Consider the following 17,171-nt stretch of genomic DNA (forward strand, 5'->3'; position numbering starts at 1 on the left):
TGCCAACGATGAACAAGCACTCTTCGCTTTTCCACATAATCACCAGACAATCGGATACGTTTCTGCCAACGATGAACAACCACTCTTTACTTTTCCACATAATCATGAGACAATCGAATACATTTCTGCCAACGATGAACAACCACTCTTTACTTTTCCACATAATCATGAGATAATCGGATACGTTTCTGCCAACGATGAACAAGTTTTCTGAAGCCGTCACGGAAGAAGTCAACAGTCTTGTTTCCACAACCAGCATCTCACAGTTGTCTCAACGTCTTCATCAGAAGCATAATGATGTCTCCACAGATCTTCTTTCATTATCGGGAACAGATGGAAGTCAGACAGTGCTAAATCTGTCACATCCCGCATAGATTACTGCAACGCGCTCTACGTGGGGTTGCCCGTGAAGACTGCCCGGAAGCTCAGATGGTCCAGCGTTCGGCAGCCAGGTTGTTAACGGGAGCGGCTCTCAGGGAGCACACCACTCCTCTGCTGAGCCAGCTCCACTGGCTGCCAATTCGCTACCGGGCACAATTCAAGGTGCTGGCTTTAGCCTATAAAGCCCTAAACGGTTCCGGCCCCACCTACCTCTCCGAACGCATCTCCTCCTATGAGCCGGCAAGGACGTTAAGATCGTCCGGGGAGGCCCTGCTCTCGGTCCCGCCAGCGTCACAGGCGCGGTTGGAGGGGACGAGAGACAGGGCCTTCTCGGTGGTGGCCCCTCGGCTATGGAATGCCCTACCCGTGGACATCAGGCAGGCCTCTTCGTTGCTAGCGTTCCGGAGGAGGACCAAGACGTGGCTCTACGAACAGGCATTCGGTCAACAATGCAATTGAACTCACAATGACGGCATTACTGAACAAGGAACGGCTAAAGGATTATGAGAACGAGATCTGATTTCATTCAGGCGTAGATGACTATTGTTGTATGTCTGTGTATGTTATGTCTTATTTATTGTAATTGTTATTAATCGCACTGTAAACCGCATAGAGTCGCCGTATCAGGCTGATATATGCGGTATAAAAGAAAAGCAAATAAATAAATAAATAAATAAATAAATCTGGACTGTGTGGAGGATGTCATGCAGTGGTGAGATCCAGTCTCTGAAGTTTCAAGTCTGTGCATTTTCATTTCAGGCATCGGCATCCTGGGTACCCATCATGCACAGATCTTTCTCCCACCTTGGATGGCATTCCACAGAGTTAAACAAGGCACCTTCGTTACTTCGGTTTGAATGGGAATATTTCATAAATCAAACACAGAAATAATCGTTAGAATGTGCTCTTTAACTACCATGATTCACCTTTCCACACAATCACCAGACAATTGGATACATTTCTGCCAATGGTGAACAAGTTTTCGGACGCCGTCACGTAAGGAGTTGACACTGTTTCCGTAACCTATCGTGCACAGATCTTCCGATAGCCAAGCAAAGCAATAATGTGACCCACACATTCTTGTGAAATGCAGATTATGCTTGAAATTTCTCTCTGAGTGATACGACGATCGTCCTGAATCAATCTGTCAACCGGGTTGTTGTTGGTTTTTTGGGCTATATGGCCATGTTCTAGAGGACCTCAATACCTCTGAGGATGCTTGCCATAGATGCAGGCGAAACGTCAGGAGAGAATGCCTCTAGAACATGGCCAGATAGCCTGAAAAAACCTACAACAACCCAGTGATTCCGGCCATGAAAGCCTTTGACAATACAATCTGTCAACCTTTTGCTTGTGAAACTCAGTGGTTTCAGACTCAGGACGTCCAACTCTGTTTGTCACGCAAGTTAGATGTTCCCACCTCAACATCTTTAAACTTTCTCGCTTGTTGCACACCAAGGCTGGAAGCACACCTTTGAACCCACAAACACTCCAAAGTGCTTTAGCAATAAACAATTTATTGAATAAATGCAAGCAATATTTCCCCAGCCCTCCCGGACGAGGGCTGGGGAAAACAATAACAACAAAACCCAGAGAGATAGAGACAGGGGAAAAAGACAAGAGACACACACAGAGAGGGATTCAAAACTTGGGAGTTGAAGTTCGCCTGGTCCCAGAGCACAATTCCCTTGCCTTGCAATTTCCGGAGCAGAAATGAAGGAGCCGGGCTTGAGGAGGAGGAGGAGGGAAGAAGAGCTGCGAGGAGAGTGCTGCTGATGCCCGGAGAGAGAGAATGAAGGCAAAGGCGTGGAGAAGTTGAGCAGGGGAAGAAGAAGAGAGCCGTGTTGTTGCTTCTTCTCTCTTCTCAGAGCCCTAAGCAGGAGACAAGAAGAGCCGAAGGGCTGAGAACTTCCGGTTCCGGCATGGTGGCTAGCAGCTGGAAAACGCTGAGCTGCTCTACCTTGATTTTTGAAATCTGAAGGAATCGTACGCCATCCCCTCACCAATCCACCCACAAATTGAGGGAGGAGAGACCCCGAGCCTTTGGCTCTCCATAGAGGGTCGCAGAGCCGGAGAAAGAGCCAGGAAGGCGGAGGAAAGGCGGAGGAAAGGCTGAAGCAGGGGAAGAAGGAGAAGCGGCCGCCATTACATCGCGGCCGACCGACCTACCTGCAGCCTCTGCGGCCTCGGTGAGCTTGCCGGGGGCTGTCGGCTGGCCAGATCATCGCTGCCGCCGTTGCCATCGGGCCTCCATCGGCTCTCTGCCTCCGCCGGGCCACCACTCTCCCGGGCGCTGCCTGGCCTCCGCGCCGGCTGAGCTGCGGCCGCCATTATCAGCGCCACCATCGCTGGACTACCGCCCGGAGGGGCTGCCGCCGCCCATTGTGGGGCCGAACGCCGCCGGGCCGCCACTGCCACAGCTGCCGGACCACCACCAGGCCGGACCATCGCCACTGGGCCGACACCGCCGTCGCGGTTGCCGCGGCCGCCATTGCGATCGGCCGCGGCCGACACCATCACTGGGCCGCTGCCGTCGCCGCCCGGGGGAGATCATTGCCGCCCCGTAGCGGGCCTTGCAGCGGGCTGAGTGCACCATCGGGCCGCCACCGGGATCATCACTGGGCCGGCCAGACCATCGCCAGGCCGCCGCTGGACCGCAGCCACCAGGCCGCGGTCGACGCTGGGCCGCCACGGTCGCCGCGGCTGCCGCGGCCGCCAGCACCAACAGGCCGCGGCCGACACCAACGCTAGGCCGCTGCTGCCTAGGCCGCTGCCGCCGCCGCCCGGACAGGGGCGGAGTCACCGCCGGACCGCCGCCGCCGCCTCCATTAGGCCGCAGCTGTCGCTAGGCCGCAGCTGCAGCGAGGCCGCCTTTGCGGCCCCACCACCATCAGGCCGCTGCTGAGTGGCGCCCTCCTTTGCCGCTAGGCCGCTGCCACCGCCGCCCGACGAGACCATCACCACCCCGTGGGACTGGCCGAACGTCCGCCGGACCGCCGCCGTCGCCGTGACCGGGGGGCCGTCGCCGCTCTCTCCATCATTATAATCCGGCCGCCTCTTCCATCAGGCTGCTGCTGAGTCACGGCCTCCTCCCCCGCCCAACCTCCATCAGGGCGAAGCGACGAGTTGTGTAGATCTTTGTGCTGACCGTCTTTGTGTGGACCTCTATGAGATATTGTGTACTGTGTACTGACCTTCTTGTGTAGACCTATGAGTAGACCCTTGTGCTGGCCTTTTATATAGATTTTTGTGTAGACCTTTAAGCTGGCCTTTCTTACGTTGTTACTTATTGAGTAAGAGTGTGATTGACCATCCGTGCTGCCCCATCCCCGAGTTATCATCTCCGGAAGCCCCATCTGCTTGTATACCAACCGTCTAGAGATTCACCGGGGTCATATCAATATTTAGCTAACTACCATCATCTCCACCCCCATAAGAGGGTGATCATATATTACCATATATTACCAACTAGTACATTCCTGGTTGTCATCTGTTGTCATCTGTTGCTAATGTGATAAGAACGAAATAGAGCACTTTAGGCGCCTGCCGTCTGCTGCTAGATTGCACCAGCACTTACGCCCCTTCCCTGTCCCTCTGTGCCGCACTTTAATTATCGTTGAATAGAGCACTTTAGATCTAGCACTTTATGAATGTGCCTGATGGCACGTAGTGTTGCTGCTGACTGAATACTGTTATTGGCGGGTTGCACCTAAAACTTGTGCACTTTAAGAACTATCCCATTGGAGTGGCCGGAACATCGACTACCACCTGTATTGCTGCTACCCATGTGGTCCCCCGCCCCCCTTTGTGTACTGTCCCTGTTACTTCTGTGTAGCGGAGGGGGCAGAAGAGGAGGTGGGTTGGAGCCTGTGAATGAAAGTGTGGTAGGGAGGGGGGGGAGGGGGAGAGAGGATGTTGGCAAGAACCAAAAAATCTAACAACGAGCAAAGTAGAAAGTAATTTCTTGGCTCTGGACTGCGGCATGGAGGGGGGAAGGTGTTCCACTAGCCGAGGGGCCCCCATAGAGGTCGTGGTGGGAAGGAGGAGATGCGGCAAAAGGAGACCCCGAATTCGGCCTAATTCGGACCACTTATCCATATTATCAACCCCCAACCGGTCTCCTAAGGTAAATTGGTGTAACCAGGTGAGCGGACCCTCCGGTTTGAAGGTGGTGTTGTTGAACGCCAGATCTGTCAACGGAAAAACGACCTGGATCCAGGAATTAATTCTGGAGGAGCGGGCAGATCTGGCGTGCATCACGGAGACCTGGTTGGATGAAGCTGGGGGCGTAAACCTCTCCCAGCTTTGCCCTCCAGGCTTCTCCGTGCAACACCAACCAAGAGCCGGAGGACGGGGAGGCGGGGTCGCAGTGGTCTATAGAGATTCCATCCATCTGACCAGGAGCCCCATCCCGCAGACCACAAATTTTGAATGCGTCCACCTGAGGGTGGGTGACCGGGACAGAATAGGGATTCTGCTAGTGTACCGTCCACCTGGCTGCACTACAGTCTCCCTACCTGAGCTAGCGGGGGTGGTCTCGAGCCTGGCGGTGGAGTCCCAACGGCTTCTTGTGCTGGGGGACTTCAACATCCATGCCGAGGCAACCCTCACAGGAGCGGCTCAGGACTTCATGTCCGCCATGGCGACCATGGGGCTGTCCCAACGAATAACTGGCCCCACCCACTGCGCTGGACACACATTGGACTTGGTCTTCTGCCAGGGATGGGAGCAGGGTGGCGGTGTGGAGGAGCTGTCTATCTCTCCGTTGCCATGGACCGACCACTTCCTGATCAGATTTAGGCTCACTGCGCCCCCTAACCTCCGCAAGGGTGGAGGACCCATTAAGATGGTCCGCCCCAGGAGGCTTATGGATCCGAATGGATTCCTGACGGCTCTTGAGGAGTTTCCCGCCACCTCGGTAGGTGACCATGTCGAGGCCTTGGTCGCTCTCTGGAATGGGGAGATGACCAGGGCAATTGACAGGATCGCTCCGGAACGTCCCCTCTCAAGTAACCGAGCTAAACCAGCTCCTTGGTTCACTGAGGAGCTGGCAGCGATGAAGCGAAGGAAGAGGGTTCTAGAGAGCGTGTGGCGCTCGGACCCAAGCGAGCCAAATCGAACACGGTTTGTGTCCTTTCTAAGGGCATATGCCGCGGCAATAAAAGCCGCAAAGAAAACTTTCTTTGCGGCCACTATTGCGTCTGCAAAAAACCGTCCGGCGGAGTTGTTTCGGATTGTCAGAGGTCTTTTAACTCCCCCTATCTCAGGTGGGAGCCCTGACAATTCGGCCACGCGCTGTGAAGCATTTGCTCGGTTCTTTGCAGACAAAGTCGCTTTGATCCGCTCCGGGCTGGACGCCACATTAAATGCAGTCTCCGTGGATGTGACACAAGCACCTGCTTGTCCGATTTTGTTGGATTCTTTTCAGTTTGTGAAACCCGAGGATGTGGACAAGATACTTGGAGAAATGAGACCCACCACGTCCATCCTAGACCCCTGCCCATCCTGGCTTCTGAAGGAGGCCAGAGGGGGATTGGCCGAGTGGGTAACGGTGGTGGTTAATGCCTCCCTTCGGGAAGGCAAGATTCCAGCGAGCCTAAAACAGGCTGTTATAAAGCCGCTGTTGAAGAAACCATCACTTGACTCCACTAAATTTGACAACTTTCGGCCTGTTTCCAATCTTCCCTTCTTGGGCAAAGTCATGGAAAGCGTGGTGGCCTCACAACTCCAGGTATTCTTGAGAGACACGGATTATCTGGATCCGGCACAGTCTGGTTTCAGACCGGGACATGGTACCGAGACGGTCTTGGTCGCCTTAGTGGATGATCTGCGCCGGGAGCTAGACAGGGGGAGTGTGTCCCTGTTGGTGCTCCTGGACCTCTCAGCGGCCTTCGATACCGTCGACCACGGTATTCTTCTGGGGCGCCTTGCAGAGATGGGTCTTGGGGGCACTGCTTTGCAGTGGCTCCGGTCATTTCTGGAGGGTCGTACCCAGAAGGTGTTATTGGGGGACTCCTGTTCAACACCACAGCCGTTGACCTGTGGGGTTCCTCAGGGCTCCATCTTGTCCCCCATGCTGTTTAACATCTACATGAAGCCGCTGGGTGAGATCATCCGGAGTTTCGGGGTGCGGTGTCACCTGTACGCAGATGACGTCCAACTCTGTCACTCCTTCCCACCTGCTACTAAGGAGGCCGTCGAAGTCCTGAACCGGTGCCTGGCCGCTGTAATGGTCTGGATGAGGGCGAACAAACTGAAACTAAATCCAGACAAGACAGAGGTACTCCTGGTCAGTCGCAAGGCCGAACAGGGTATAGGGTTACAGCCTGTGCTGGACGGGGTCGCACTCCCCTTGAAGGCGCAGGTTCGCAGCTTGGGTGTGACCCTGGACTCGTCGCTGAGCCTGGATCCCCAGGTTTCAGCGGTGACCAGGGGAGCATTTGCACAGCTTAGGCTCGTGCGCCAGCTGCGCCCGTATCTTGGGAAGTCTGACTTGGCCACGGTGGTACACGCTTTGGTCACATCCCGCCTCGACTACTGCAACGCTCTCTACGTGGGGCTGCCCTTGAAGACGGCCCAGAAGCTTCAGCTAGTCCAGCGCGCAGCAGCCATGTTGTTAACAGGAGCAGGGCGCAGGGAGCATACAACGCCCCTGCTGTCCCAGCTCCACTGGCTGCCGATTTGCTACCGGGCCCAATTTAAGGTGCTGGTGTTATCCTACAAAGCCCTAAACGGTTCCGGCCCAAAATACCTTGCAGATCGCATCTCGGCCTACGAGCCCACGAGGACCTTGAGATCATCCGGGGAGGCCCTTCTCTCGGTCCCGCCTGCCTCACAGGCACGCTTGGCGGGGACGAGGGAGCGGGCCTTCTCGGTGGTGGCCCCCCGGCTGTGGAACACCCTCCCTGCTGAAGTTAGACAGGCGCCCTCCCTTATGGCCTTTCGTAGGAGCCTGAAAACATGGCTCTTCGAGCAGGCCTTCAATTGAGTGCTATAGCATTGGAAACGATGACCGGAATGGACTATGACTAGGAAATCGACTATGACCCCAGGACTTGACGAAGCGGATTTTTAGCATAAGTATATGTTATGTAGTAGTAGATTGTTATGTACTGTTTTGATTTACTGTAAACTGTCTTTTCTATGTTGTTGTTCACCGCCACGAGTCGCCCTAGGGCTGAGAGTGGCGGTCAATAAGTGCAAGAAATAAATAAATAAATAAATAAATAAAATATTAAAAAGGGTGAAAAAGGCAAACAAAAGTTTAAGTAAGAAAGTCTAAAAGCAATCCAGACCAGCAGGTAGGCAAATATAATCCACAAGAGAGTACAGAGATGATTCTTAATTCCACAGCAAAATCCACAAACGCATAGTCCTTAAATCCCATAGAGAAAAATGTCCAATGTCTCTTGAAAAGCCAGGGAACAAGGTTGCACAGATCCAAAATCAACAGAAGAATTGCACAGGAAAAACTTTCACCAACAGCAACTTGAACATGTGTCTTGAGCAGAGATTTCCATGAATCTTGACATGACATACATACAAGACTTGATCAGTAAACGACGTTGCGCTCACTGAAGGCAATGCTGTGAAAGCTCTATATTTATTCAAAAAGACCTACACAAAATGCATTCCGATTCCCTTGAGAACTCTCCTTCAAATTCGTCTTTTCCCTTATCCTGACAGACCTTCTGCGCAAGGTTCCATACTTCGCACTTTAACAACACAACCATTAAATGCTAAGGCTTCCCACCAAAATGGAACTGTAGAGGAGAGTCTACTGAACAAGCCGGTACCTGCTGCATACGTTGCTTAAGTCGTATTGACCGACCGTCTGCGGAGGGTTCCATACTTCACACTTTAACAACAAAACTGTTCAATGCTAAGGCTTCTTGCCAAAATGGAACTGTGGAGGAAAGTCTACTGAACAAGCCAGTACCTGCCGCATACATTGCTTAAGTCGCATTGACCGACTGTCACTTGACGGAGAAAGAAGGTAGACACACAAGCTGTATAGCGGGCACAGGCAAACTTGGGCCCTCCCTCCAGGTGTTTTGGACTTCAACTCCCACAATTCCTAACAGCCTACCGGCTGTTAGGAATTGTGGGAGTTGAAGTCCAAAACACCTGGAGGGAAGGCCCAAGTTTGCCTGTGCCAGCATATAACTACATTGGTTACACAAACGAAGGGGACATTGCATTTTCCTCAGCAGCCACTCATCATTGATTCCCTCTCTCTGCAATGTAAACATTACAATTCCTAGGATGTTTCCTTCCTGCCTGGCATAAGAGAGCTGGCCTGGGTGGGCTTTGTGGGGTCTCTTCCAATGCTACTTCTATGGAACAGCAATGCGCTCCTTGCAGCTGCCTTGGCTCGGCTGTGTTTGCAAACAGGCTCAAAATAGAACCAGCGTCCAGTCCTGTGCTCGGAGCGGTCAAGGGCCAGAGCAGCCTTGCAAGTGCCCCTTGCTCTCCGGCCATGCCCCACAACCGTGTCCTCCTGCTGCGTTCTGCCCTTTCGGTCGTCCTGGGATGGATGCAGCTGGCCGCACAGCTCCTGGCCTGGCTGACCGGTGCCCTCCAGGCCGCCTGGAGGCTTTGTCCAAAGTTTCTCTGGACAGAAGCCCCAGCACAGCCCCTTCCTGAGCTGTGGGAGAGCTGCCCCGAACTCAGAGTCTACGGAGGAGAAGGGGACGGCGGAGGATGCGGACTGTTGACGGTGTGCACAGACCCCCACACCTTCCAGGTACGCACTGAAAAGGCGCACGTTCCAAAGTGGGCAGTTGTCCATCCCTGCAAACCCCTTTCTCCAAAGCAATGGGAAGGTGAAAGGTCAACGTTTGCAAACAGCTGTCCCCTGTGAGTTGGAAAGGGACACAAACGCCCTGCAAGGGAGCGTCCACATTGCAGGATAGATGCAGTTGAACTACAATGACAAACTGCTAGGTTTCAGACTGCTAGGTTGGCAGGAGCTAGGGTTATTCTGCCCTGTACCTATTGATCTCCTCACATTTGCTTGTTTTCAAACTGCTAGGTTGGCAGGAGCTAGGGCTAACAGCGGGAGCTCATCCTGCCCCGTACCTATTGATCTACTCACATTTGCATGTTTTCAAACTGCTAGGTTGGCAGGAGCTAGGGCTAACAGCGGGAGCTCATCCTGCCCCGTACCTATTGATCTACTCACATTTGCATGTTTTCGAACTGCTCGGTTGGCAGGAGCTAGGGCTAACAGCGGGAGCTCATCCTGCCCCGTACCAGTTGATGTACTCACACTTGCATGTTTTCAAACTGCTAGATTGGCAGGAGCTAGGGTTAACAGCGGGAGCTCATCCTGCTCCATACCTATTGATCTGCTCACATTTGCATGTTTTCAAACTGCTGGGTTGGCAGGAGCTAGGGTTAACAGCGGGAGCTCATCCTGCCCTGTACCTATTGATCTGCTCACATTTGCATGTTTTCAAACTGCTAGGTTGGCAGGAGCTAGGGCTAACAGCAGGAGCTTATCCTGCCCCGTACCTGTTGATCTACTCACATTTGCATGTTTTTGAACTGCTAGGTTGGCAGGAGCTAGGGTTAACAGCGGGAGCTCATCCTGCCCCGTACCTATTGATCTGCTCAATTTGCATGTTTTCAAACTGCTAGGTTGGCAGGAGCTAGGGCTAACAGCGAGAGCTCATCCTGCCCCGTACCTATTGATCTGCTCACATTTGCATGTTTCCAAACTGCTAGGTTGGCAGGAGCTAGGGCTAACAGCGGGAGCTCATCCTGCCCCGTACCTATTCATCTACTCACATTTGCATGTTTTCAAACTGCTAGGTTGGCAGGAGCTAGGGCTAACAGCGGGAGCACCTCCTGCCCTGTAACTATTGATCTACTCACATTAGCATGTTTTCGAGCTGCTAGGTTGGCAGGAGCTAGGGTTAACAGCGGGAGCTCCTCCTGCCCCGTACCTATTGATCTACTCACATTTGCATGTTTTTGAACTGCTAGGTTGGCAGGAGCTAGGGCTAACAGCGGGAGCACCTCCTGCCCTGTAACTATTGATCTACTCACATTTGCATGTTTTCAAACTGCTAGGTTGGCAGGAGCTAGGGCTAACAGCGGGAGCTCATCCTGCCCTGTAACTATTGATCTACTCACATTTGCATGTTTTCAAACTGCTAGGTTGGCAGGAGCTAGGGCTAATAGCAGGAGCTTATCCTGCCCCGTACCTGTTGATCTACTCACATTTGCATGTTTTTGAACTGCTAGGTTGGCAGGAGCTAGGGCTAACAGCGGGAGCTCATCCTGCCCCATACCTATTGATCTACTCACATTTGCATGTTTTCAAACTGCTAGGTTGGCAGGAGCTAGGGTTAACAGCGGGAGCTCATCCTGCTCCATACCTATTGATCTACTCACATTTGCATGTTTTCAAACTGCTAGATTGGCAGGAGGTAGGGTTAACAGCGGGAGCTCATCCTGCCCCGTACCTATTGCTCTACTCACATTTGGATGTTTTCAAACTGCTAGGTTGGCAGGAGCTAGGGCTAACAGTGGGAGCTCAACCTGCCCCGTAATAATTGATCTGCTCACATTTGCATGTTTTCAAACTGCTAGGTTGGCGGGAGCTAGGGCTAACAGCGGGAGCTCCTCCTGCCCCGTACCTATTGATCTGCTCACATTTGCATGCTTTCAAACTACTAGGTTGGCAGGAGCTAGGGTTAACAGCGGGAGCTCATCCTGCCCCATACCTATTGATCTGCTCACATTTGCATGTTTTCAAACTGCTAGGTTGGCAGGAGCTAGGGTTAACAGCGGGAGCTCATCCTGCCCCGTACCTATTGATCTACTCGCATTTGCATGTTTTCAAACTGCTAGGTTGGCAGGAGCTAGGGCTAACAGCAGGAGCTTATCCTGCCCTGTACCTGTTGATCTACTCACATTTGCATGTTTTTGAACTGCTAGGTTGGCAGGAGCTAGGGCTAACAGCGGGAGCTCATCCTGCCCCGTACCTATTGATCTACTCACATTTGCATGTTTTCAAACTGCTAGGTTGGCAGGAGCTAGGGCTAACAGTGGGAGCTCATCCTGCCCCGTACCTATTGATCTACTCACATTTGCATGTTTTCAAACTGCTAGGTTGGCAGGAGCTAGGGCTAACAGCGGGAGCTCATCCTGCCCCGTACCTATTGATCTACTCACATTTGCATGTTTTCAAACTGCTAGGTTGGCAGGAGCTAGAGCTAAGAACAGGAGCTCATCCTGCCCCGTACCTATTGATCTGCTCACATTTGCATGTTTTCAAACTGCTAGGTTGGCAGGAGCTAGGGCTAACAGCGGGAGCTCATCCTGCCCCGTATCTGTTGATCTACTCACATTTGCATGTTTTCAAACTGCTAGGTTGGCAGGAGCTAGGGCTAACAGCGGGAGCTCATCCTGCCCCGTACCTATTGATCTACTCACATTTGCATGTTTTTGAACTGCTAGGTTGGCAGGAGCTAGGGCTAACAGCGGGAGCTCCTCCTGCCCCGTACCTATTGATCTACTCACATTTGCATGTTTTTGAACTGCTAGGTTGGCAGGAGCTAGGGCTAACAGCGGGAGCTCATCCCGTCCCTTGGATTCAAACTGCTGGCCTTCAGGTCAGCAGTTCAGCAGCACAAGGGTTTAACCCATTGCGCCACTCTTCTTTGGGGGACTCCTCCAACTCTATGATCCCATGACTCCTTCTGTGCCCCACAGGTACACCTGCCCCACCTGGCACGCCACAGCGCCTACTTCGCGGCTCTCTCTCGGTCCCACATGCGGGAGACCTCCAGAGGCCACCTAGATCTGACGCACGTCCCTTCGTCTGCTTTCCACGCCGTCCTGGAGTGGGTCTTCTTCGGCCGCTTCGTTGTGGAGGAAGAGGACCTCTTACCTGCCATCCAGGTGGGCAGCTACCTGGCACTGCCAGGCTTCCTGGACCGATGTCGAGCAGCACTGAAGCCCTTCTTGACGCCCCAGAACTGCCTCTCCTTCCTGCACTTTGCAGAGAGCATGGCCTGCCCCGAACTCAGGGCGGAGGTGTGCAGATACCTGAGTGACCACCTCCTGGAGCTGGCACCCACCATCACTGGACAGCTGGACCCACACCTGCGGGAAGAACTGACCCAGATGCGTCTGGAGGGACCACCTCACCTTTGCATCCTAAGGAAGGAGAACGTTGTGACCCCACAAACCGGGGACCTGCCCAGGGGTCTCTTCCGCCGACCTTTGCCCCCCAAGGAGGGCGAGTGGCACTGTTTTGCCCAACTGCCTTTCCAAGCCCAGAAGTGGAGCTTCAGCGTGGCTCAGCTGCTCAACTACCTCTTCCTTTCGGGGGGCTTCCGGGAGAAAAAGGGGGCCAGGGGCTTCGCCTTCTGTCCGGCGGCCTTCCGCTACAACCCCTTGACCGGTGCCTGGACCCCCATCGCAGCCCCACAGAAGGTCAGGCCCTGGACTAGAGGTCAAGGCAGGGATGGGCAAGCAAGTGGAGGCATTGAGAAAGAGAATGGGGAGAGGGGACACCAGAGCCTTGCTCAACCGTTTCAAAGGAGTAGAATTGGAAGGGACCCCCAAAGAGTATCTAGACCAGTGGTTCTCAACCTTAGAATCATAGAATCAAAGAGTTGGAAGAGACCTCATGGGCCATCCAGTCCAACCCCCTGCCAAGAAGCAGGAATATTGCATTCAAATCACCCCTGACAGATGGCCATCCAGCCCCTGTTTAAAAGCTTCCAAAGAAGGAGCCTCCTCCACACTCCGGGGCAGAGAGTTCCACTGCTGAATGGCTCTCACAGTCAGGAAGTTCTTCCTCGTGTTCATAGAATCATAGAATCAAAGAGTTGGAAGAGACCTCATGGGCCATCCAGTCCAACCCCCTGCCAAGAAGCAGGAATATTGCATTCAAATCACCCCTGACAGATGGCCATCCAGCCCCTGTTTAAAAGCTTCCAAAGAAGGAGCCTCCTCCACACTCCGGGGCAGAGAGTTCCACTGCTGAATGGCTCTCACAGTCAGGAAGTTCTTCCTCGTGTTCATAGAATCATAGAATCAAAGAGTTGGAAGAGACCTCATGGGCCATCCAGTCCACCCCCATTCTGCCAAGAAGCAGGAATATTGCATTCAAATCACCCCTGACAGATGGCCATCCAGCCCCTGTTTAAAAGCTTCCAAAGAAGGAGCCTCCTCCACACTCCGGGGCAGAGAGTTCCACTGCTGAATGGCTCTCACAGTCAGGAAGTTCTTCCTCGTGTTCATAGAATCATAGAATCAAAGAGTTGGAAGAGACCTCATGGGCCATCCAGTCCAACCCCCTGCCAAGAAGCAGGAATATTGCATTCAAATCACCCCTGACAGATGGCCATCCAGCCTCTGCTTAAAAGCTTCCAAAGAAGGAGCCTCCACCACACTGCGGGGCAGAGAGTTCCACTGCTGAACGGCTCTCACAGTCAGGAAGTTCTTCCTAATGTTCAGATGGACCTTCCTAATGCCGCGACCCCTTAGTACAGGTCCTCATGTTGTGGTGACCCCCAACCATAATATTATTTTCGTTGCTACTTCACAACTGTAATTTTGCTACTGTTATGAATGGTAATCTAAATATCTGATATGCAGGATGTATTTTCAGTCACTGGACCAAATTTGGCACAAATACCCAAAACTCCCAAATTTGAATACTGGTGAGGTTGGGGGTTATTGATTTTGCCATTTGGTAATGCTGGAGTTGCTGGGATTTATAGTTCACCTAAAATCAAAGAGCCTTCTGAACTCCACCAATGATGGAATTGAATCAAACTGGGCACACGGAATTCCCATGACCAAGAGAAAATACTGGGAAGGTTTGGTGGACATTCACCTTGAGTTTTTTGGAGTTGTAGTTCACCTACATCCAGAGAACACTGTGGACTCAAGCAATGATGGATCTGGATCAAACTTGGCACAAATACTCAATATGCCCAAATGTGAACACTGGTAGAGTTTGGAGAAAATAGGCCTTGCCATTTGGGAGTTGTAATTGTTGGGATTTATAGTTCACCCACAATAAAATAGCATTCTGCTAGAATTGGACCAAAATTTCCACACAGAACCCCCATGACCAACAGAAAATACTATGTTTTCTGATGGTCTTTGGCAACCCCTCTGACACCCCCTCGCGACCCCCATGGGGGTCCCGACCCCCAGGTTGAGAAACGCTGATCTAGACCATCCAAGCCTTCCCAACAGATGGACATCCAACCCTTCTTTCTGTTTCTGCCAGGCAGGAAGGCACCATCTGATCCCTCCCAAGAGATGCCCACCCAGACATTGCATAATTAATAATAATAATAATAATAATAGATTATTATTATTATTATTATTATTATTATTATTAGGAAGGCACCATCGAAGTCCTCCCTACATATGGCCATCCAGATTGTTTCATAATAATAATAATAATAATAATAATAATAATAACAACAACAACAACCTCCTTCTTTCTGCCAGGCAGGAAGTCTCCCTCCCAACCCTCCTGATGGATGGACATCCAACCTCTGCTTAATAATAACAACAACAACAACAACAATTGAATATTCTTCTTATTGCTGCTGCTGTTGTTGTTATTATTATTATTAGAAAGGCACCATCCAAGTCCTCCCTACATATGGCCATCCAGATTCTGTTTCATAATAATAATAATAATAACAACAACAACAACAACAACCCCCTTCTTTCTGCCAGGCAGGAAGTCTCCCTCCCAACCCTCCTGATGGATGGACATCCAACCTCTGCTTAATAACAACAACAACAACAACAACAACAACAACAATTGAATATTCTTCTTAATGCTGCTGCTGTTGTTATTATTATTATTATTAGAAAGGCACCATCCAAGTCCTCCCTACATATGGCCATCCAGATTCTGTTTCATAATAATAATAACAACAACAACAACAACAACAACAACAACAACAACAACCCCCTTCTTTCTGCCAGGCAGGAAGTCTCCCTCCCAACCCTCCTGATGGATGGACATCCAACCTCTGCTTAATAATAATAATAATAATAATAATAATAATAATAATAATAGAATCTTCTTTTTATTGCTATTGCTATTTTTGTTGTTGTTGTTATTATTATTATTATTATTATTGTTATTATTATTATTATTAGAAAGGCACCATCCAAGTCCTCCCTACATATGGCTATCCAGATTCTGAACTTGGTTTCCAAATGATGCCTGATCTGACAGGTTTTCCCTTGAAGCAAACTTTATATCCCAAAACTCAGAAATTGGTTTTGTTTCCTTCCACCTTTTCCCTTTATCAGACGCAGCCTTTCAGAGCGACGTAAATACTGAGATTGTTGCCGATCCTGGCTAATCTCCAGCCGCCTATTCTTCAGCTCCCTACCTGGCTGCTCATTAAAATTCCCAGGTGTCAGATGGTTTTCCAACCCCAAATCTTGGGAGCTCACAGAGAGAGGGAGTGAATTATCATCGCTAGGCCCAGCAGGGATATTCTCATGAGAAACTGCCCTTTGCACTGGGGCCTCTCTGTCATTGTCTGTATGAAAATCATTGACCAAACCATCTCCATCTTGCACCTCAGCCTCGGCAACATCATTTCCCACATCAGGATCCTGAAACACAAGCACAGGCTGATTCCCAACAGATCCATTATATAAAGGGCTAAAAGTAATATAGCAAGTAATAGATATCTAAGCATGATTAAGTCTTTTCCCCAGACCAGCCAGATAAAGGATGTTGCAATGACCCAAAGTCTCCTTTTGTTTTGACCCAATTCTCAATGCAACACGATAGCTGGATAATTTTGCTTTCTGGCTGAGGTTAATGTTTTCTGTCCCAGAAATAAAACAGAGCATTTAAAAATAGATGTATAGGAATAAAACTGTAATTAAAAATAGTTTGTAGAGGAAAGAGAGAGGGCAAGGGGTGATGGGGAATCCTGGGTGGAGGGATGCAAAAGAGAAGGCATTGCTGTACCTCATTCTGGCATGTTGCCCTTGGAAAAACTATAAATCCCTAACTATAAATCTCTTTTTATTAGTTGCGGGGGTAGTCGTGGGGGTAGACAACAAAACCATTGTGTTTTACTTCTTTAACTTAAATAATCATTGTCTATGGTCATGTAAACATGTTGTTTACCCAAGAGTTCCCCCACATCAGTTATGTCAGCAGTTTAGCAGTTTCCTCCATCAGCAGTTTTCATGTCACAAGTTAATCTTGGTCAGTGATGGGTTAGGAACTGAGGCATCCATAAATATTGACTCTCTCAGTTCCCCCCTTCGTGACCCAAGAAAAACAATCTGTTCTCTGAGCAGTTTGGGGCTTCCATCTTCTTAGGATAGTGATTTCAGCCTTGCCAAGTATAACAATACACACACTCTCCAAAATATAATAACACAGTGAGAGTAGTAGAGGAGATTTTAGTTAAATCATTTAGATGGGGATATATATATATATATATATATATATATATATATATATATAAAAGCTAGGAACTGGGAACTACTGGAACTGAGAGATTTCCGCTGCCACCATTCCTATAATAATCAGGCTGAGGTAATACTGAGAGTTTCTTCTGTGACACACACTGTGCCACTATAGTTTCTGTGAAGCTGACTTTAGTAATGCTTTGACCACAAAGGTATTCACACTGAGGCTGTTATAAGTTGATAAAAATAACAAGAACGTTTATTGAACAGTCTTGAATAATTCAGGTACAAATGCTTAATGGTTTCAGTAAAATACTGGCACAAAAAGCTTGTGGTTGCGTTAGAGTAAA

General features: G+C 50.5%; 1 protein-coding gene across 1 annotated transcript; it reads left to right on the top strand.

Moving 5' to 3' along the window:
- Nucleotides 1–8,777: 8,777 nt before the first annotated feature.
- LOC137097112 (kelch repeat and BTB domain-containing protein 11-like) lies at nt 8,778–13,164 on the top strand. The gene is made up of 2 exons (XM_067468417.1): nt 8,778–9,127; nt 12,106–13,164. The coding sequence occupies exons 1-2, from the start codon at nt 8,861–8,863 to the stop codon at nt 13,087–13,089; spliced, it is 1,251 nt and encodes a 416-aa protein (XP_067324518.1). The 5' UTR covers nt 8,778–8,860; the 3' UTR covers nt 13,090–13,164.
- The last annotated feature ends 4,007 nt before the right edge of the window (nt 13,165–17,171 follow it).

The sequence above is a fragment of the Anolis sagrei genome, chromosome 5 (assembly GCF_037176765.1).
Source record: "Anolis sagrei isolate rAnoSag1 chromosome 5, rAnoSag1.mat, whole genome shotgun sequence".
In the NCBI taxonomy this organism is placed as follows: domain Eukaryota; kingdom Metazoa; phylum Chordata; class Lepidosauria; order Squamata; family Dactyloidae; genus Anolis; species Anolis sagrei.